Source organism: Sapajus apella, unplaced genomic scaffold (assembly GCF_009761245.1).
Source record: "Sapajus apella isolate SASKATOON/1434 unplaced genomic scaffold, GSC_monkey_1.0 scaffold11, whole genome shotgun sequence".
In the NCBI taxonomy this organism is placed as follows: Eukaryota; Metazoa; Chordata; class Mammalia; order Primates; family Cebidae; genus Sapajus; species Sapajus apella.
Genome location: NW_022436951.1, coordinates 10,782,003 through 10,803,178, shown reverse-complemented (window position 1 = coordinate 10,803,178; position 21,176 = coordinate 10,782,003). Strand labels below are relative to the sequence as shown.

The window sequence follows — 21,176 nt, the reverse complement described above, 5'->3', positions numbered from 1 at the left end:
CCATGACCCTAGAGAGCCAGACCCTCAGCATGGAGTCTTTACTATGTCTAGGGAAGTGAGGTGAGTGGTTAGGGTCCAAAAGCCTAGAAAATGTCATTAGTGAAAAGAAAAAAGTAACAGGACCAGTGGGCAAGCAGGCAGGCCTCCAGGTGTCCTTTTTTCTTTCTTTTTTCCCTCCCAGCAAATTAGTGAATATTCGTGGAGGAGGGATTAAAATACTAGAAACATCAGCCAGTCAGACCTTCCAAAGGGTTTCACCTGAACTTAATACCTTAAGTGCACCAATGTTATATCAGATGATGTAGGATTTTTCTGGTTATAATTGTATATACTGGCCAAGCCTAGCCTCATACCTATAATCCCAACACTTTTGGAGGCTGTGGTAGAAGGATTACTTGAGGCCCAGAGTTTAAGACCAGTCTAGGCAACATAGCAAGACCCTATCTCTACAAAAAGATTTTAAAATTAGTCAGATGTGGTGGTGTTCACTTATAGTCCCAGCTACTCAGGAGGCTGAAGTGGGAAATTCCTTAAGCCCGGAGTTCGAGGCTGCAGTGAGCCATGATCACACCACTGCCCTCCAGCCTGGGTGACAGAGCGAGAACCTGTCTCAATAAGAATAGTAATAATAATTATATATACCAATAAACAATTCTTAATTTTTTTTTTTTTTTTTTTAGCTTTCGGGAAACAGCTTCATTTTTCATCACAGCATGCTAACAACACTTAATTTTCTTGCTAATCAAAATAATTTATTTTTTTGAGACAGAGTTTCACTCATCGCCTGTGGTGGAGTACAGTGGCTTGGCCTCGGTTCACTGCAACCTCTGCCTCCCAGGTTCAAGCAATTCTCCTGCCTCAGCCTCCCAAGTAGCTGGGACTACAGGCATGCACCTCCACACTCGGCTGATCATGTATTTTTAGTAGAGACAAGGTTTCACCATGTTGGCCAGGCTGTTCTCAAACTCCTGACCTCAGGTGATCTGCCTGCCTCTGCCTCCCAAAGTGCTGGGATTACAGGTGTGATCCACCTCACCTGGCCTATTGTAAATATTTAAGGTGTACAACATGATATTTTGATATACATAGTAAAATGGTTACTATAGTTAAGTATAGTCCTCAAAATAATTTTTAAAGTCACTAGAACTTCCCATTTTTGAAGAAGAAATCTCGTTTTCTTGAATGCTGACTTTTAATCCTTAACGCAATCTGTAATCTTTTAGGTAAGAAAACAGGAAACATTTATTTCTTAATATTTTAAGATATTTGAACAGCTTTATATTTTATTTCCTAAGTACCATAGGAAGCATGTTATTATGGTAAATGTTAGTATAATGTATCATTTGCTATTGTCATTTTAGTTGTGGTGGCTGTGATGTTTAATTTGAGTGGGGTGACTTTTTTCCAGAATGGAATCACTAGTTCCCCTTGTACAGAGTTTGAAAAAACGGATGGAAGTACCAGACTATGAAATGGTAAATATTTTATATTAAAGTATAAAATTGACCCTTTAGAAAGACAATTTTCTGGGTAGAAAAATTTGCTTTTTGCTAAAGTAGTTCGTTTTTATTTGTGCTCCTGTGAAGTCTGAAAGAATTATTAAGAAATGAGTGAAAAAACACATACGTTGAAATAGAATACTGGAAAAGTTCCAGAAAAAAACATTTTTTCCTCAATTTTATGTATCGGGCAAAAGTCCTGTGTGTTTTTTTAAATTTTGTCTGTGGTCAGATCTCTCTTCAGCAGCCAAAAGTACACAATTTCTAAAATTGTCTGTTTTTTATGGATGAGTATTTATGCTTTCTTCTTCCTTCCTTTTTTTTCCTTCCTATTTAAAACCTTTTCTGTTTGCGAAACCAAAAGACAAAGAAAAAAGGGAGAGCTGTGACTAGCACATTTTAACTGTGTTAGGTGTTTGTCAACAGGGATCTGAATGCTGTGACCAAAGATACTTTGAGTCATAATTTCTTTTATTTTTATATCATTTTGCCGTCTTTGAAGCATATATTTTCCCTTTTGACCTTGTACTTGAGATGAGAAAGCTGTAGCTTAAAATGTTCAAATGACTTCTCTCAGATTTGATGCCAAGGCCAAGACTTCCACGTCTCCTGCCTCTTAGTGTGGTCTTTCTCTTACTTCAGTAAGCTGAGTTTGCATGTTTTATTTACTTATGGAATACAGTCAGACCACTTGTTTGATTGAAGTATTGATTGAAGTATTGATTGAATTTATAAGATTTTGCTGGTATTCTTTAAAATAAGAGATGTCTGTTTTCACACTGCTGATAAAGATATACCAAAGACTGGGCAATTTACAAAAGAAAAAGATTTCATGGACTTACAATTCCATATGGTTGGGGAGGCCTCACAGGCATGGCAGAAGGTGAAAGGCATGTCTCACATGGCAGCAGTCCAGAGAGAGCTTCTGCAGGGAGACTCCCATTTTTAAAACCACGAGATCTCGTGAGACTCCTTCACTATCATGAGAACAGCGTGGGAAAGACCCGCCTCAACAATTCAGCTACCTCCCACTGGGTTCCTTCCACGACATGTGGGAATTGTAGGAGTTACAATTCAAGATGAGATTTGGTTTGGGACACAGCCAAACCTTATCATTCCATCCCTGGCCCCTCCCAAATCTCATGTCCTCACATTTCAAAACCAACCATGGCTTTCCAACAGTCCCATAAAGTCTTAACTCATTTCATCATTAACTCAGAAGTTCACAGTCCAGCATCTCATCTGAGACAAGGCAAATCCCTTCCACCTTTGAGCCTGTAAAAACAAAGCAAGTTAGCTACTTCCTAGATACAGTAGGTATACAAGCATTGGGTAAATACAGCCATTCCAGATGGGAGGAATTGGCCCAAAAAAGGGGCAATGCAAGTCTGAAGTCCATCGGGGAAGTCAAATCTTAAAGCTCCAAAATGATTGTCTTTGACTCCATGTCTCACATCCAGGTCACACTGATGCAAGAGGTGAGCTCCCATTGTCTTGAGCAGCTCCACTAGTGTGGCTTTGCAGGGTATGACCTCCCTCCTGGCTGCTTTCACAGGCTGTTTTTGAGTGTCTGCAGCTTTTCCAGGCACACAGTGCAAGCTGTCAGTGGATCTACCATTCTGGGGTCTGGAGGACAGTGGGCTTCTTCTCACAGTTGCACTAGGCGGTACCCCTAGGGACTCTGGGTGGGGATCCTACCCCACATTTCCCTTCCATACTGCCGTAGCAGAGATTCTCCATAAGGGCCCTGCCCCTGCAGCAAACTAACGCCTGAGCATCCAGGTATTTCCAAACATCTTCTGAAACCTAGGCAGAAGTTCCCAAACCTCAGCTCTTGACTTCTGTGCACTCACAGGCTCAACACTACATAGAAGCTGCTAAAGCTTGGGGCTTGCATCCCCTGAAGCCACAGCCCAAGCTCTATGTTGTCCCTTTTAGCCATAGTTGGAGCGGCTGGGACACAGGACACCAAGTCCCTAGGCTGCACACAGCACTGGGACCCTGGGTCCTGCCCATGAAACAATTTTTTCCTCCTAAACCTCCAGGCCTGAGATGGGAGGAGCTGCCGCAAAGGTCTCTGACATTCCCTGGATACATTTTCCCCATTGTCTTGGGGATTAACATTTGGCTTCTCATTACTTATGCAAATTTCTGCAGCCAGCTTGAATTCCTCCTCAAAAAAATTGAATTTTGTTTTCTTTCACATTGTCAGGCTGCAAATTTTCCAAACTTTTATGCTCTGTTTCCCTCTTAAAACGAATGCCTTGGCCAGGCATGGTGGCTCACGCCTGTAATCCCGTCACTTTGGGAGGCCAAGGCAGGCAGATCATTTGAGGCCAGGAGTTCAAGGCCAGGAGTTCAAGACCAGCCTGGCCAACATGTAGAAACCCTGTCTCTACTAAAAATGCAAAAATTAGCTGGGTGTAGTGGCACACACCTGTAATCCTAGCTACTCGGGAGGCTAAGGCAGAGAATCACTTGAACCTGGGAGGCAGAGGCTGCAGTGAGCCGAGATAGCACCACTGTACTCCACCTTGGGTGACAGAACAAGACCATTCTCAAAAAAACTGGATGCCTTTAACAGCACCCAAGTCACCTCTTGAATCCTTTGCTGCTTAGAAATTTGTTCCACCACATACCCTAAATCATCTCTGTCAAGTTGATCGTCCCACACATCTCTAGAGCAGGGGCAAAATGCCAGCACTCTCTTTGCTAAAACATAAGAGTCATCTTTGCTCCTGTTCCCAACAAGTTCCTCATCTCCATCTGAGACCACCTCAGCCTGGATTTCATTGTCCATGTCATTGTCAGCATTTTGGTCCAAGCCATTCAACAAGTCTCTAGGAAGTTCCAAACTGTCCCACATTTCCCTGCCATCTTCTGAGCCCTCCAAACTGTTCCAACCTCTGCCTGTTACCCAGTTCCAAAGTTGCTTCACATTTTCAACAGCACCGCACTCTACTGGTACCAATTTACTGTATTAGCCTGTTTTCATGCTGCTAATAAAGACATACCAAGACTGGGCAATTTGCAAAAGAAAGAGATTTAATGGACTTAGTGTTCCACATGGCTCGAGAGGCCCCACAATCATGGCGAAAGGTGAAAGGCACACGTCACATGGCAGTGTACAAGAAGAGTTTGTATAGGGAGGTTCCTGTTTTTAAAACCATCAGGTTTCTGGCCAGGCATAGTGGCTCATGCCTGTAATCCCAACACTTTGGGAGGCCAAGGCGGGCGGATCACAAAGTCAATAGATCAAGACCATCCTGGCCAACATGGTGAAACCCCATTTCTACTAAAAATACAAAAATTAGCTGGGCATGGTGGCACGTGCCTGTAGTCCCAGCTACCAAGGAGACTGAGGCAGGAGAATCACCTAAACCAGGGAGGCAGAGGTTGCAGTGAGCCCAGGTCACGCCACTGCACTCCAGCCTGACAAAGCGAGACTGCGTCTCAAAAAAAAAAAATGAATTACCAAATTGACTCAGCGAAAAACCAATAATCATAAAATGAAGAAGTAGTTAAAGAACTATTCTAAGAAGAGGCATCTGGTCCAGACAGGTATATAGGCGCGTTCTACCAACACTTCAAAGAGCAAGTAACTTTTATGACATATAAACTGTTAGGGAAAAAATAATCCCAATGCATAAAAATATTAAAAATTAAAAGTTTGTCATATTTAAGGTGTTAGATATCCCAGTTACCCTGATTTGATCTTTATATGCTATTATGAATGTATTACATTATCACATGTACCCTGAAAATATGTACATCCTTTATGTATCAATAAAAATAAAGATTTGTCAATAAGGCCATTAATGATTAAAGAAGCTTTTAAAAACAACCATCATACAGTGTAATTTTTAATTGTCTTATTTTCAGGTTCACCAGGCTGGTTTGACCTGTGATTATTCAGAACTTCCTCACCATATCAGCACAGAACAAGAAATAGAGTATCTTATTCAATCTGTACATTATTTACTGAAAAATTTACCAAAGCCTACTCTTGTGACAATTGCAAGGTAAGTGTGTTAGGCTGAATAATGGCAAACCAGAGATGCCCACATCCTAATCTCTGGAACCTGTAATATGTTGCATTATATTTATGTGCATAAAAGGGACTTTGGAGGGCCGGGCGCAGTGGCTCACCCTTGTAATCCCAGCACTTTGGGAGGCCGAGGTGGGTGGATCACGAGGTCAAGAGATCGAGACCATCCTGGTCAACATGGTGAAACCCTGTCTCTACTAAAAATACAAAAAATTAGCCAGGCATGGTGGCGCATGCCTGCAATCCCAGCTACTCAGGAGGCTGAGGCAGGAGAATTGCCTGAACCCAGGAGGTAGAGGTTGCAGTGAGCCGAGATCGCGCCATTGCACTCCAGCCTGGGTAACGAGTGAAACTCCGTCTCAAAAAAAAAAAAAAAAAAAGGGACTTTGCAGCATGATTAACCCAAGGATTTTGAGATGAGAAGATTATCCTGGATTCACCAAGTGGGCCCAATGTAATCACAAGGGTCCTTAAAAAGAAAGGCAGGAGGATCAAAATCAGAGTGTGATTCGAAAATTCTACACTGCCGGCTTTGAAGATGGAGGATGGGGCCACAAACTAAGGAACACAGGCAGCCTCTAGAAGCTAGAAAAGGCCAAGGGACAGATTATCCCTGGGATCTTACAAAAAGAATGCAGCCCTGTCGGCACTTTTATGTTAGGACTTCCGACTTCCAAAACTATGTGATAATCAATTAGTGTTGCTTTAAGCTACTAAGTTTGTGGTAATGTTTTATAGCAGTAGTAGGAAACTAATACAATCTCTGTGGTAAATCTAATGATTTCTAATATAATAATACTATTTTTTTTTACCTACTCAGCTCAAAATTTAGATGTTGTATTTTCTCTTCTATATCAGTGATGATACACAAACAATGTAGTTATTGTTATCTTGTCTTTGAAGTTGGTAATGTTCAGGTGAACACAAGAATTTTCAGATGAACACAAGAATCCTCATTTCTGTGTCCTACCAATTAATATTTAGCTGCTGCCGTGTTTTAAATTTGAACATAATTACTGAATAATTATAACAATTTAATAATGCCTTCCTATGTTAATATTTGGGCTGGTTTATATGGAAGTATAAGGTTCTAAAATAAGTACTTTAAACACTCAGACTAATGATATGTAATTCATGACAAACATTTTGTAACATCCTTTTTTTTTTTGAGACGGAGTTGCCCAGGCTGGAGTGCAATGGCATGATTTCAGCTCACTGAAACCTCTGCCTCCCAAGTTCAAGCAATTCTCCTTCCTCAGCCTTATGAGTACCTGGGACTACAGGCACATGCCACCACACCCGGCTAATTTTTTATTTTTAGTAGAGCCAGGGTTTTACCATGTTGGCCAGGCTGGTCTCAAACTCCTGACCTCAGGTAATCGGCCCCCCAAAGTGCTAGGATTACAGGTGTGAGCCACTGCACCTGGCCTTGTGACATCCTTTTATCATTCTAAAACCTCATATTATGTAACCTATATATATATGTGTGTATATATATGTATATATATATATATATTACATATATATATACACACATATATATTATGTAATGTATATATACATATATATTACATAATATATATATACATATATATATTACGTAATATATATATACATATATATATTACGTAATATATATATAATTCAAATATATAGATAATATTCATATTACCTATAATGTACACATAGATAATATACATTATAGGTAATATAACCTACCATACACATAATACCTATACATATAGGAGGAATTAACATATTTGATAATAAAATATATTAAAATGCCACACTAGACTCACCTTTTTAAGAGATGCAGTTAAAAATGTACTGTAGCAGTTACACTGCGTGATGTAAATGTAGCAGTTACAAATGCAGACAGATACCATGTGTTGACCAGATGCCACAAGCAGCACTGCCATAATGACAAGGTTTTTTTTAGTCATTGAACAGCCTCTTCATAAGGGTCTGCAGTTAAAGTCCAGTCTTTCCCCAATTTACAGAGTAGTTGGTATTTAATGCATTTTTTAATACTTTTATATATAGAAGAATGTTCCATTCTAGGCTGGATTAGTCTGTTTTCACACTGCTGATAAAGACATACGCAAGACTGGACAATTTACAAAAGAAAGAGCTTTAATTGGACTTACAGTTCCACGTGGCTGGGGAGGCCTCACAATCATGGTGGAAGGCAAGGAGGAACAAGTCCCATCTTAAGTGGATGGCAGCATGCAAAGACAGAATGAGAACCAAGCAAAAAGGGTCTCTCCTTATAGAACCCTCAGATTTCATGAGACTTATTCACCACCACGAGAATAGTATGGGCGAAACTGCTGCCATGATTCAGTTATCTCCCACCAGCTCCCTCCCACAGCAATGGGAATTATGGGAGATACAATTCAAGATGAGATTTGGGTGGGGACACAGCCAAACTGTATCATAGGCTCAAAAAATTAAAAATTGCCTTTTCACTTACTTGAGTACTCAGTAGACTTTGAAAATATTCAAGACACAGCACAGCTGTTCATATCACAGGATGATCCTGCCTGTTGCAAGCCTTCTAGCAGCCCAGCCCTCTTGTCCCAGTCCCCTAAATGTCAGTAGGATTCATCTAGTTACTGTGTCAATCAAAAATGTACTAAGAGATTTTCAAAACACCCTTATAGGAGTAGCTCCCATCAAGAACCACTCTAATAGTGTTTAAAGAAGTCAAAAATTGGCAAGGTGCAGTGGCCTCATGCCTGTAATCCTGGTATTTTGGGAGATAGAGGCAGGTGAATCGCTTGAGCTCAGGAGTTTGAGACCAGCCTGGGCAACATGGCAAAATGCTGTCTCTACAAAAAACAGAAAAAATTAGCTGGGCATGATGGCATTTGCCTGTAGTCGCAGCTACTTGTGGAGCTGAGCTGCAGTGAGCCAAGATCACATGACTGCGCTCCAGCCTGAGCAACAAAATGAGACCCTGTCTCAAAAAAAAGGTCAAAAATATTTTCAAAAGCATTGTAGTATCCTTTATTTGTTAAGACTTGTAAATTAAGTTTTTACATATGACACTTTAAGTCTTGCTGAGCTTAGTGGCTTCCATCTGTAACCCTAGCACTTTGGGAGCCTGAGGTGGGTGGATTGCTTGAGCCCAGGAATTCAAGACCAGCCTCAGCAACATAGCGCGCGCGCGCACGCACACACGCACACACACACACACGCGCACACACACACATGCACACACACACACACACACGGATTAGCTGGGCATGGTGGCATGTACCTATAGTCCCAGCTACTCAGGAAGCAGAGATAAGAGGATCACTTGAGCCCAGGAGGTTGAGGCTGCAGTCAGCCATGATCATGCCACTGAACAACAAAGGAAGATCTTGTCTCAAAAAATAAAGTAAGCCTTTGTCCATATGTGTATGTTAGTATTTAGTAAAGTTTCTCAGGCCAGACATGGTGGCTCACACCTGTAATCACAGCACTTTGGGAGGCCAAGGCAGGTGGATCACCTGAGTTCAGGAGTTCAAGACCAGCCTGGCCAACATGGTGAAACCCAGTCTCTACTGAAAATATAAAATTAGCCTGGCATGGTGGCAGGCACCTGGAATCCCAGCTACTCAGGAGGCTAAGGCAGAAGAATCGCTCAAACCCAGGAGGCAGAGATTGCAGTAAGCCAAGATTGCACCGCCGCACTCCAGCCTGGGCGACAGAGCAGGACTCTATCTCAAAAATAATAAATTTTTAAAAAATAATTTTTTTAATATTATTCAATGTGTCTTAAATTTTCACATTAAGCCACAAAAATAACCTGTTACCAGAGCATGGAATGAGTTTATCAGTGGTCTTACAGATTAGGTCTTTATGTTAAAATACTTGTACTAAGGATTAGGCTAGATGACTAATTCCAGTTCCTTCTATAAAGATTTCTGTGCTGCTCTTCTCATTCTATCCTCTAAAAGGCTTTAGTCACCCTTATCCAGAACCAGGAGACACTGGTTAATCCAGGCGTAATTGGCAGCAGCATTGTAACTGCCCAGTGCAACTCAGGTTGTAGCTGGTGAGTTCTGGAAAGACTCCCAAAATGCAGATCTCTGCCCCAACTCACTTGGCTCGTCTCTGCTTCCTACTGCCTAGGAAACTAAATCCAACACCAGCACATCACCACATTTCATTTTGAACCAAGCCATCGATCCTTTATACTTTTGTAGTTAACAAATCATTTTTAGAAATAGAATCCTTTTATCAGTTAGAAAACCTCAACCCTCATCATTTCTAGTCCTAGCATACATACAATAAAAGATGTCCAATCACTAAGATAGTAAGCCCCTGCATTCCCAAGCATCATCTCGCTTTCGGGCAAACAGTGGTCTAGCGATGAAGCACTAAAGCTCACACCACATGTCACCTTGCACAAGTTAATCTCTGTGTTTCAGATTTCCTTAAAGGGATAGTAATTGTGCCTATTTCATAGAGTTGCTATGAAAATTAAAGAACATAATTTATGTAAGGTGCCTCACATAGGGTAAACATTTACTAGCTTTCAACCGATACTAATCCAAAATCCAGCACACCTTAATTTCTGTTTTACATTGAAATCAACACATGCAGCTTTTCCTCAGAATATGATTTTATCCGATGTGTATTTTTTTCTTTCTCTTCTTGGTTCTAGGTCAAGTCTGGATGATTACTGTCCTTCTGACCAAGTTGACATCATTCAAGAAAAGGTCCTCAATATGCTACGTGCCCTCTATGGAAATCTAGACATTCAAGTGTATGCAGCAGAGTCTTCTCCCCCTTGAAGCAAATAAAACGTTAGGCTCCTGTTGTATCTTGGTTTAGCAACAGGCCTTTAATTATTTGTAAATTAGTCTTCCAGAGAACACTGTTTTTGTATTAACTTTCAATTGAAATCTTTCAGATATTTTGAATCTCTAAACAACTATTGTCAGCTGTGGAATGATGATAGTTTTTTTGGCATCAAGTCTGATAACCTCAACTGATAGAACTCTTGCTTATCTGTCTTCCTTAAGTATTTTTTAGGTGTTTTTTCTTTTCACTTTTCACCTAGGTCTGTTGGACTATATGGGATTCATTCATACTTTATTCATTCATCCAATATCTATTGAGCACTTACATGTACCAGACATTACATGCTGGGTATATATATGATAAGGAACAGAATAGACAAGTCCCCTGCCCTTTTAGGGGAGACAGATGAGAAATAAATTACAGATTATGAGAAATGTTATGAAGGAAAGGACAACCGCAGACATGTCTCAGTACTCAGGGTATCCTGGCCTTATAGGAAAGTAACATTCTCTTTTTTTTCTTTTCTAATTTTATAAAAATAAAGATGGAGTCTCACATGTTACCCAGACTGGTCTCAAACTCCTAGGTGCAAGCAATCCACCTACCTTGGCCTCCCAAAGTGCTGGGATTACAGGTGTGAGCCACTGCCCCAGCCAGAAACATTCTCAAAAGCTACTACCAAAAAAACCCCACAAATTTGCCAGTTGGTGAAATTATCACAGGAAGGCCACCTTTCCAAGGAATTTGGCATTGTGGCGCTACTCTTGCCAAATGCTCTTAAGCATTGTTGGTATCAAGGTGGTCTGGTTGAGTAGACTTGACCAAACAAAAATTAACTGGTTTTTTTTTTTTTTGGTTTTTGTTTTTTTGCTAATAAAAAAAAAAGCCCTTCAGGGTTTTTTGTGCCTCCAGGCAGTCGTTGTAGGTATCAATAATACAGTCCCTAAGTGCCACTTTATTGGCAAGTCTGGATTGATAACGTTTTTCAGATAAACCAGCTTTTTATGTAAATACTATGGGAAAAAAATTAAACCTTTAATTCTGACCTGCCATAAATACCCAAAGACGTAAACTGTCTTCCACCAACCCTCGTGACTAAGACACCCTTCCTGAGTCACTCTTAATCATGAAACTTCATTTTCTCAGTTTGCCAGTCTTCTGATCTTTAGTCTCTCTTTAGTTCAATAATCTTTGTTACCTAACTACTTGATTTATTTTCCTTTAAAAGGTGAAATGACATTTAAAGAAAAACACCCATCATTCATCAATCCCAACACAGCAGTTCTTTTCACTCTTGCATGTAACTTTCAGGCCTTATCCCCATGTGTTCCTATACAGTTGCATGTAGCTGAAATTATACTGTCTTGCCTAACTTTGTGCTAATACCCAAGGACACCCTTTATCATTGCCTCTCAGTGATGGCACCTAACCCCGTTTTTCCAAGGATTCTATTTTCCAGTGAATTTTTGTCACTGAGTTAATTTCCCAAGTCTGATAGCATGAATGCTTATTTGTGTTGTGAAAAGCAGACCAGCCTGACTCAGCTTTCCATTTTGATAGAACAGTATGTGCCAAAAAGGTTTATTTTCTTGGTAAAATCAGAATTGTAGAATTGTGCTATTGAATTTTTTAAATTTTTGGTTAGTGCTTACAGACGTTACTTTTATGATTTCTTTGCATGCTAAAGAAGTTAAAGGGTATGTTTTGAACTGTAGCACTAACTAATTGTGTGTGATCTCAGTATGTTGATGGCTTTGATTTTGTGAGTGGTTTACTAGTCATTTATTGATTCCCATGAACTCTGATAAGATTCATTGTGGTTTTAACTCAGGTTGAATAAAAGAACATCAGTTTCTTTTATAGGAATGTTTGTTTAATTCTCATGTTTTGTGATCATCTCTTTGAGAATAAAATTCAGTCCCTAATTGTTGAATCAACTTAGTAAATTATGTCTTGCACATTCCAAATAGGATGATACTTTAAGATGTATTTCATTTGTGTTCTAAGTACCAGTGAGGGGATACCATGGTACAGTGTTTTGAATTGTATACTAATATCATTAAAGCATGGGATTTTAGTGGCTTTTTTTTAAAATGTGACTTAAATGTAAGCATAGACTTAATAAGTTGTGTATTTCCTAGTATCTTGGGGAAAACAATTTAAGTCTGGCCTTTCATAATAACCTTTTGACTGTCAATTTTATATACCTTTAGAAATATTTCCTATAGGCATGGGTCTTTATGTGTTCTAGTTTCTCAAGGAGCTGTTAGTTAATGTCCTTCACACTTTTTTTTTTTTTTTGAGGTAGGCTACTGCTCTGTTGCCCAAGCTGGAATGTAAGTAGTATGATGTTGGCTCACTGCAGCCTCGACCCCCTGGGCTCAAGCAATCCTCCCACCTCAGCCTCCCGAGTAGCTGGAACTATGATGCATGACATCATGCTAGGCTTTTTATTATTATTATTATTATTTTGTAGATATGAAGTCTCACTTTGTTGCCCGGGCTGGTCTCGAACTCCTGGGCTCAAGCGATCCTCCTGCCTCAGCCTCCCAAAGTGCTGGGATAGCAGGCGTGAGCCGCCATGCCAGGCCTCTTTCACTGTTTATGATAATATCACCTAGTCTTAACTTTGTTTTCGCAGCAGTGGCCCTGGATTGCTGGCGGTAAATTCATCATACTGCCAGTAGTTCATAGTCAGTGGTGTGTTATTCAATACAAGATTCCCTCATTCACCATACATCTCAAGAGAAAGCACTTTAGTGAAACTTCAGGAGTTTTTGTTTGACATCTTTCAGAAATGCTTGACATACAGTCTTGCCTTCTCAAAGTATACTGATACTTTGATGAGGGGATCAGCATTTTTTATTGTAAAGTGTTGTTTTTTTGTTTTTTTTTTCTAGACGGAATCTCGCTCTGTCGCCAGGCTGGAGTGCAGTGGTGCGATCTCGGCTTACTGCAACCTCTGCCTCCTGGGTTCAAGGGATTCTTCTGCCTCAGCCTCCTAAGTAGCTGGGACTGCAGGCGCACGCCACCATACCCAGCTAATTTTTTTTTTTTTTTTTTTTTTTGAGACGGAGTCGCGCTCTGTCACCAGGCTAGAGTGCAGTGGCACACTGTAAGCTCACTGCAACCTCCACCTCCCAGGTTCAAATGATTCTCCTGCCTCAGCCTCCCAAGTAGCTGGGACTACAGGCATGCGCCACCACAGCCAGCTAATTTTTGTATTTTTAATAGAGACAGGGTTTCACCATGTTGGCCAGGAAGGGTGTCTATCTCCTGACCTTGTGTTCCACCCATCTCAGCCTCCCAAAGTGCTGGGATTACAGGTGTGAGCCACCACACCCGGCCTGTTATAAATATTTAAGGTGTACAGCATGATATTTTGATATACATAGTAAAATGGTTACTATAGTCAAGTAAATCAACAGAAGCACTTCTCACATAGTTGCCCTTTGTGTGTGTGTGTGACAAGAGCACCTAAAATCTCTTTTAGTAAAAACCCTGAATCAAGTGCAGCCTTACTAACTGTAGTCTTCGTGTGCACATTAGATCTTAGGCTCACTCATCCTGTGGATCAGCCACTTTGCATCCTTTGACCTACATCTTCCCATTTCTTCCCTCTCCCCGCTGACCGTTGGAACCAGTTTTATTCTTTATCTCTGTATATTTGACTCTTTTTTTAGGCTCCACATGAAAGTGAGGTTTAGCTTTATTCATTTTCATTGTCGTACTCTGCTGTGTCACCTTCAGCTGTAGCACTTTTATTGCAGTTGCAGTGCTTGTGTCTGCACTCATTGGTCTTGGACTGCCTCTTGCATTTCTAGCCGCATCCTGGATTCCAGACATCAGCACCATCCTTTCCCTTTATTCTCATTTGCATTCATAAATGAAGTTATAATGACTAAGGAGGTTCCCACAAACCTTGGTTCTTAGAACAGAGTTCTCTGAACAGTGAACATTCTGGTCACTCACTAGGAGGGTCTATCTAAGCATTGCAAATTAGTAAATTGGCATTCTATACATTAATGTCTTGTGAGTTTGAGTCCTGTAATTCAGAAACAGGAGCTCTATTACAGAAACTAAGACAAGGCTGAGACAGCACATTGGTACTTCCTTTGAGGACCTTCACTGAATAGTCAGCCAACCTCCAACTACAGCAGCTCTACCGTTTTGCTAACTTCAAAACGCTCCTTGACATCAAGCAGATCTCTGAAGCCTGCCAGTCAGCCAGCAGCACTATTTAGAAGCCCTTGCACCCCATTTGAGGTGAATCATGCCAAAATTGAGCTGAGTGAGAAGCTCCATAACTAAATGCAGAAGATGGTGGTAAGAATGTGTGTTCCAGGGGCCGACTGCCTGGCTCCAGTGTCCCCTTCCCCATGTTTAAGCTCTGTGACCTCTAAGAATCAGCTCCCCTTTTACAAGAGAACTTAACTCACCAGGACGTTGTGAAGAAAAATACATATAAAGTCCTTAGCACTGGAATCACTGGCTGCTGTTTCCAAACTCAGTCCAAATGAGAATATCCTTTGGTGGCTGCCCCGGTCTTAGCTGCTCTTCCCGTGACTCTCCAAATACTGTACTGATTATTTTCAACCCCCTATTAGCCCCAACCATATTCCTGTAAATAACAGAATTTCAAAGTTAGAGGTCTATTCAAGAAAGGTAGGCCCTTGGCCAGGTGCAGTGGCTCACGCCTGTAATCCCAGCACTTTGGGAGGCCGAGGTGGGCAGATCACAAAGTCAAGAGATCAAGACCAGCCTGGCCAACATGGTGAAACCCCATCTCTACTAAAATACACAAAAATTAGCTAGGCGTGGTGGCACACACCTGTAGTCCCAGCTACTCAAGAGGCTGAGGCAGAAGAATCGCTCGAAGCCAAGAGGCAGAGGTTGCAGTGAGCTGAGATCGAGCCACTGCACTCCTCCAGTCTGGCAATAGAGCGAGACTGCGTCTCAAAATAAAAAGGTAGGTTCTTGCCTGTAAGGAAAGAAGAGATAACTTTAGGCAGAGTTACTGATAATTTAAAACTTTTGTCTTTCAGTTGATAAACTTTATTATCTGCCCTATATTATACATCCATTTATTCACAATGTTAAATCTTACGCTCTTGTGCAATTACAGAGGATCAGAGAAGTCAACGCTTGTCCCAGCTTCTTTGTACTTTCCCTTCTGCATGCTTGTAGATAAAACTTAGATTTGTGATGCTAAATTTTTGATGTAGACAGTGTTTGGAAGTTCCTGCTCTTGGACTTACGAATTACCTTCATAGAATCTAGGGTTGTCCTCACCATTTTTGGTATAGCTGATTTATAGACAACTTGAAATAACAACAACAAATCCCTCATGAATCAGCCGAAGCATGACAGGGAGGTGGGGTAAAATGGGTACCTGCAGCCAGTTCACCAGTGCATTTCCTTCTCCTGGGGCTCTGCCTGACTGAAGATCAGCCTCAGCTTGTTGAAGGGTAAGGAAAATGGGATCATTAGAGAAAAGGGGAATGCCTTTGTCAGCTTGGCCTAATAAGGTCACAGCCCATCAGCTGACACTGATGACTCCAGGAAGGAGGCTGAAGCCAGGGTAGCACTAGGCTTGAAGGCCAGCTTTTTGGGCAGAAACTACTCAGAAGCGCACAGCCACCGTCTGCCCTCTGCAGCACTGCCCCATCGGGGGCAGGTACAATGAGGGCAGCATCATCACAAAGTGGCACCTGAAGTATTGGTGGCTTTGGAATCAGTCTAAGTCCGAGTACTTCCTCTACCAGTCACAAGCTGTGTAAAGTTGGACAACTTAAAGTGTCAGAGTCCCTTGATTTAGGCATGACTCAAGGCCCAGCTTGTGTTCCTAGAGGACTCCCGTGCTGTCAGTACACTTCAGTGAGCTCTCACATCTGCCCCGCATCTGTCCATGAGCTCCTCGAGTGCATCCTGATGCAGCGTTACTGCTCCAGTCTCTGGCATAGTCTCTGTCACATCAGAAGGCCTCTAAGCATGTGTAATGAATTAATAAATACTGAAAATTCTGATGGTCACTGGAGGCTCGGTGGTGATAAACCTTATTATCTGCCCTATATTATACATCCTATTATGAACATGCTATCTTTGAGAGCACATTAAACAAATGTATTAATGCAAGGACCATTTACCAAGGATTAAGTATAGTGAATACATGAATCCGGAACAGCTAAAAGACTGTACCTGTAATCTAAGGATTGTGTCAGTAGAACAACTGTATTACAAACAGAAGAAGGCCAGGGTGAATTGTGTCATTTTCCCAGCAGTTTTGTGATCTGTTTTGTGTGGTTACAGATAAGGCCTGATAAGAACCATGTTCCAGCCAGGTATGGTGGCTCATGAGTGTAATCTCAGCACTTTTGGAGGCTGAGGTGGGATTATCTGAGGTCAGAAGTTTGAGACCAGCCTGGCCAACATGGTGAAACCCCGTCTCTACCAAAAATGCAAAAATTAGTTGGGTGTGGTGGCGGGCACTTGTAATCCCAGCTACTCGGGAGGCTGAGGCAGGAGAATCGCTTGAACCCAGGAGGCAGAGGTTGCAGTGAGCCAACATCATGCCAGTGCCATTGCCTTCCAGCCTGGGTGGCAAGAACAAGAATCCATCTTAAAAAAAAAAAGGAAAAACATGTTCCACAATGTATGTGTAAGCATGACCTAAAAATACATGTAGTTTAAATTTCTTTCTAACGTTCAAAATCTAAAATCTAACATTTGATGTATCCAAAAACTGTGTATGAACTTTTGGTCCCTAAAAATATATTGTTTTGCCATTAAAGGAGTACCAATTTCACTTCTGATACTTACTTCCACTTTGAGGCACCTTCTGTTACAGTCCTGCCTTGCTCTACCCTTTTCCTCCTTCCTTCCTGAGGAAAAATGAAAGAACAGAATTTTAAGATATCCTCTTATAGAAATGTATGTTCTGTTTTGCCTCTCCATGCCTTAAGTTTGTAAGGGCAGGCCGCAAGGGAGGGGCTTACAGTTGTCCCATGGTGCCAGTGGATGACAAAATCTGTCTTGGTGCGGTATTGGGAAGCTAGTTGTTGCCACAAACATTAGCCAGCTGGTGAAAGATATACGTATATTTGGAAAGATACATGGTGAAAAGATACACATATATTTGGAATTAGCCAGCTGTACTCAGTTGAGATGATCCGAAATTTGTTGGTAACATCCAAAGGATCATAATCAGGAGCCAGTCAAACCCGTGCCTTCTTCTTGCCATCAGGCCGAATCAGGCTGTTGACCTTGGCCACATCCGTGTCATATAGCTTCTTCACAGCCTGTCTGATCTGGTGCTTGCTGGCTTTAACATCCACAATGAACACAAGTGTGTTGTCTTCTGTCTTCTTCATGGCAGACTCAGTGGTCAACGGAAACCTGATGATAGCATAGTGGTCCAGCTTGTTTCTCTTGGGGGCGCTCTTCCGAGAAATTTGGGCTGCCTCTGGAGTCGCAGTCTCTTGGCCTGCCAGAAGGTGGGTGACAGAAGGTGAGTGATGTGCGGATCTTCTCTTTTTTTGTGGCTGCAGACACCTTTCAACACTGCCTTCTTTGTCTTTAAAGCCTTTGCTTTGGCTTCAGCTTTAGGAGGGGCAGGCACTTCCTTCGCTTTTGGTGCCGTCTTGTGAAGAGTAATATCAGTTTTATTGGTAATAGTGATATATCCATCTGCCTGAAGGCCTGGACCTGTTTCTGAGTTATTAGAAACAGTGGAGAATGGTGATGTTTCTTGTGCTTCCTCAAACCCCAGCACAGCACTGCTTGCTTGTTAAATAGTACGGACAGTGTATAAAATAGCAGCTCTTTGGAATTCTAATCAAAAAGGAGGCCAACTCTGACCGTTGTGAATTAACCCAGAGTAACATGCCTTCTCTGAAGGCAGTCTGTTTTTCTGCTATACGGTGTAAACATTTGTAAACTTAAGATTTATTTTGCTTTTAGGTGTTTTTCTTGCATGTCCAACTGGTCCTTTCGTTTTCATGTGACACTACGCTAAAACAGGTAACACAGCATTTCTGTAGGCTTCCTGTATAAGCAACAGCCAGCTATAAAATATTATAGAAAAAAGACCTTATTTATGGTATCATAAATTCAAAAAAAAACTGAGTAAACAAAATAAAAATTACCACCTATACAAATAAAACTTTATACTACTGAAGAATATAAATGAAGACATGACCATCTATGAAGAGATATTATGTGCTTATATAGGACAATTCAATATTATTATAAAGGTGTGACTGCTTCTTATATCAAATTTTAATGTTTATAATTTCCATAAACATGACAAAGGACGTTTTATCTTAGCTAGAGAAGCTGATTCTATAACATTCCTGTGGAAAAATGATCATACAAGGAGAACTCCAAAAAATTGTGAAAAATTAATGATGTTATTAACTCCTACTAGGTACTAAAATACATTATGAAACTAGTAATTTAAAACAGTATAGTGTGGGATATGAGCAGAGAAACTGATGAATGAAACAGAATAAGGTCCAGAAATACACCTATATTAAAGTAAGGACATCTGATTTAATAAAAAGTAATTAATGTCTCATACAAAATACAAGTTTATTTCTCATTTTCATAAAGTCCAGAATGTGTTTCTGCTCAGCAGCTTTCCTCTTCACGAGAATTCTGACTCAGGCTCTTCGTATCTTTGGTTTTGCCATCCTTAACATTGGCTTTCGAGGTTTTCTTAGAGAGTATCTCCAGTCCAACTAGCAAGAGGGCAAATTGGATGGGGTATCTTTTGGGAGGCTCTTATGTGCCAGGCCCATCAGTTCCTAGCTGCAGGAAACCTGGGAAATGTATCCTTTCTTCTATCTGGACAGATAGAAGAAAGAACAGGTTTGGAGAACACCTAGCTTTCTCTCCCACAAGTCACAAGTACATACTGGAATTTGGTATACAGTCTGCGTGGCATTTTATATCAGTGGTGAAAGATGAGTTGGGAAGTTGCATTCCCAATTTACTCCTTACAATGAAATTAATTACAATTGAATCAAAGTATAATAAAGTGAAAAAAGAAGGAAGGAAACTATTTCTAGATCACAGGAGAAAAAGAAAGATTATTAAAAAATAAGCATGCTTGGTTTTTTTGTTTGAGACAAGGTTTTACTCTGTCACCCAGGCTGGAGTGGTGTCATGATCACAGCTCACTGCTCCCAGGCTCAAGCAATCCTTGCACCTCAGCCTCCCAAGTAGCTGTGATCACAGGTGGGTGCCACCACACCCAGCTAATTTTTTTTTTTTTGGTAGAGATGGGGTCTCACTATGTTGCCCAAGCTGTTCTCAAACTCCTGGGCTCAAGCAAATCTCCCACTGCAGCCTCCTAAAATGCAGGGATTACAGGCATGAACCACCACACCCAGCTAGCATGCTTTTTTTTTTTTTAAAGATTCAAAGGAATATGGGGTTCAAGGTTGTGTAGCATGGCCATTCCAGGTTTCACAGTTCTACCACTTCCCTTTCTAGGCCCTGATGTTAACATAGAACATCTGCTCTGGCTCTGAATTTGGTATCTGTTGTAGTGCTGACATTTTCATGATTATATTCTGAGTCTGATATGCAGCAAAGTCTGCCCTCCTGCAGCAGGAGATGAGGGTCTAATTAAAGTTGATCATGGCTCGGCATTGTGGCGCGTGCCTGTAGTCCCAGCTACTCGGGAGGCTGAGGTGGGAGGATTGCTTTAGCCCAAGAGTTCTGGGCTGTCGTGCACTATGCCGAGCCGGTGTCTGCATTAAGTTCGGCATCATTATGGTGACCTCCCGGGAGTGAGGGACCGCCAGGTTGCCTAAGGAGGGGTGAACCAGCCCAGGTCAGAAACGGAGCAGGTCAAAATTCCCGTGCTGATCAGTAGTGGGATTGTGCCTGTGAATAGCCACTGCATTCCAGCCTGGGCAACATATCGAGACCCCATCTCTAAAAATAAATAAACAAAAATAAAGTTGATCATGAAAGCCTTTTGGCTTTCATGCCTTGAGTTGATAGTTGGCTTACCTGCTGTGCTATTCTCTTCAAGGACTCCATGAAAGTTCACAAAAGTCAGCCACCTCCACAATCCTTCCCTAGCTGAGTGCTTTCCCTTCTGTCTGATCCTAAACAATCATTGGTGAAATTCTTAGTAAACATGCTAAGTTCCGGGCCTGGTGGCTCACGCCTATAATCCCAGCACTTTGGGTGGCAGAGGCAGGCAGATCGCATGAGTTCAGGAGTTCAAGACCAGCCTGACCAATATGGTGAAACCCTGTCTCTACTAAAAATACAAAAAAATTAGCTGGGTGTGGTGGTGGGTGCCTGTAATCCCATCTACTCAGGAGGCCAAGGCAGAAGAATCACTTGAACCCAGGAGGCAGAGGTTGCAGTGAGCCGAGATCGCGCCATTGTACTCCATCCTGGGCAACAGAGTGAGACTTCATCTCACAAAAAAAAAAAAAAAAAAAAAAAATGCTAAGTCATGGGCTATCCCTTCCCTGACTTAGAGCAGCAGTGAGGTTCTTGTTGCTCCTGACCGGGGCATGAACAAATTCTCAAATCCCATTCTAAAGGACTCCTTTCTAGGACCAGCTCTAGTACCATCCCTCTTAGTTTAGGTCCCCCCAAAAACAGACATTGAGGCAAGGATCTGGGTGAATATAGTTTGAGAGGTGATAGCAAGAAGTGAGGGAGTGGGGAAAGTGAGACAGGGAAGGTAGCAAAGTGATTAAAGGATGCGCTAATGAGATTACTGCTCTAGCCAACAAGAGTTCAATTTCACTAGCGCCCCAGAAGAACTGGCAGGAACATGCCTCAGAATTGCCTGCTGAGAGATG

At 41.5% G+C, this 21,176-nt stretch overlaps 1 protein-coding gene and 1 pseudogene across 2 annotated transcripts in view; one reads left to right on the top strand and one right to left on the bottom strand.

The window, feature by feature from the left end:
- CUNH5orf22 (chromosome unknown C5orf22 homolog) overlaps positions 1-12,421 on the top strand; it is a 29,215-nt gene extending 16,794 nt beyond the window's left edge. For both annotated transcript variants that reach the window (XM_032279045.1, XM_032279046.1), the window contains 3 exons: positions 1,409-1,475; positions 5,382-5,521; positions 10,205-12,421. In XM_032279045.1, coding sequence (XP_032134936.1) covers positions 1,409-1,475; positions 5,382-5,521; positions 10,205-10,334 — 337 coding nt within the window. In that variant the 3' untranslated portion in view covers positions 10,335-12,421. The remainder of the gene's footprint in view (positions 1-1,408; positions 1,476-5,381; positions 5,522-10,204) is intronic.
- Positions 12,422-16,218: 3,797 nt separating this feature from the next.
- LOC116552135 lies at positions 16,219-20,394 on the bottom strand (annotated as a pseudogene).
- Between the last annotated feature and the right edge of the window lie 782 nt (positions 20,395-21,176).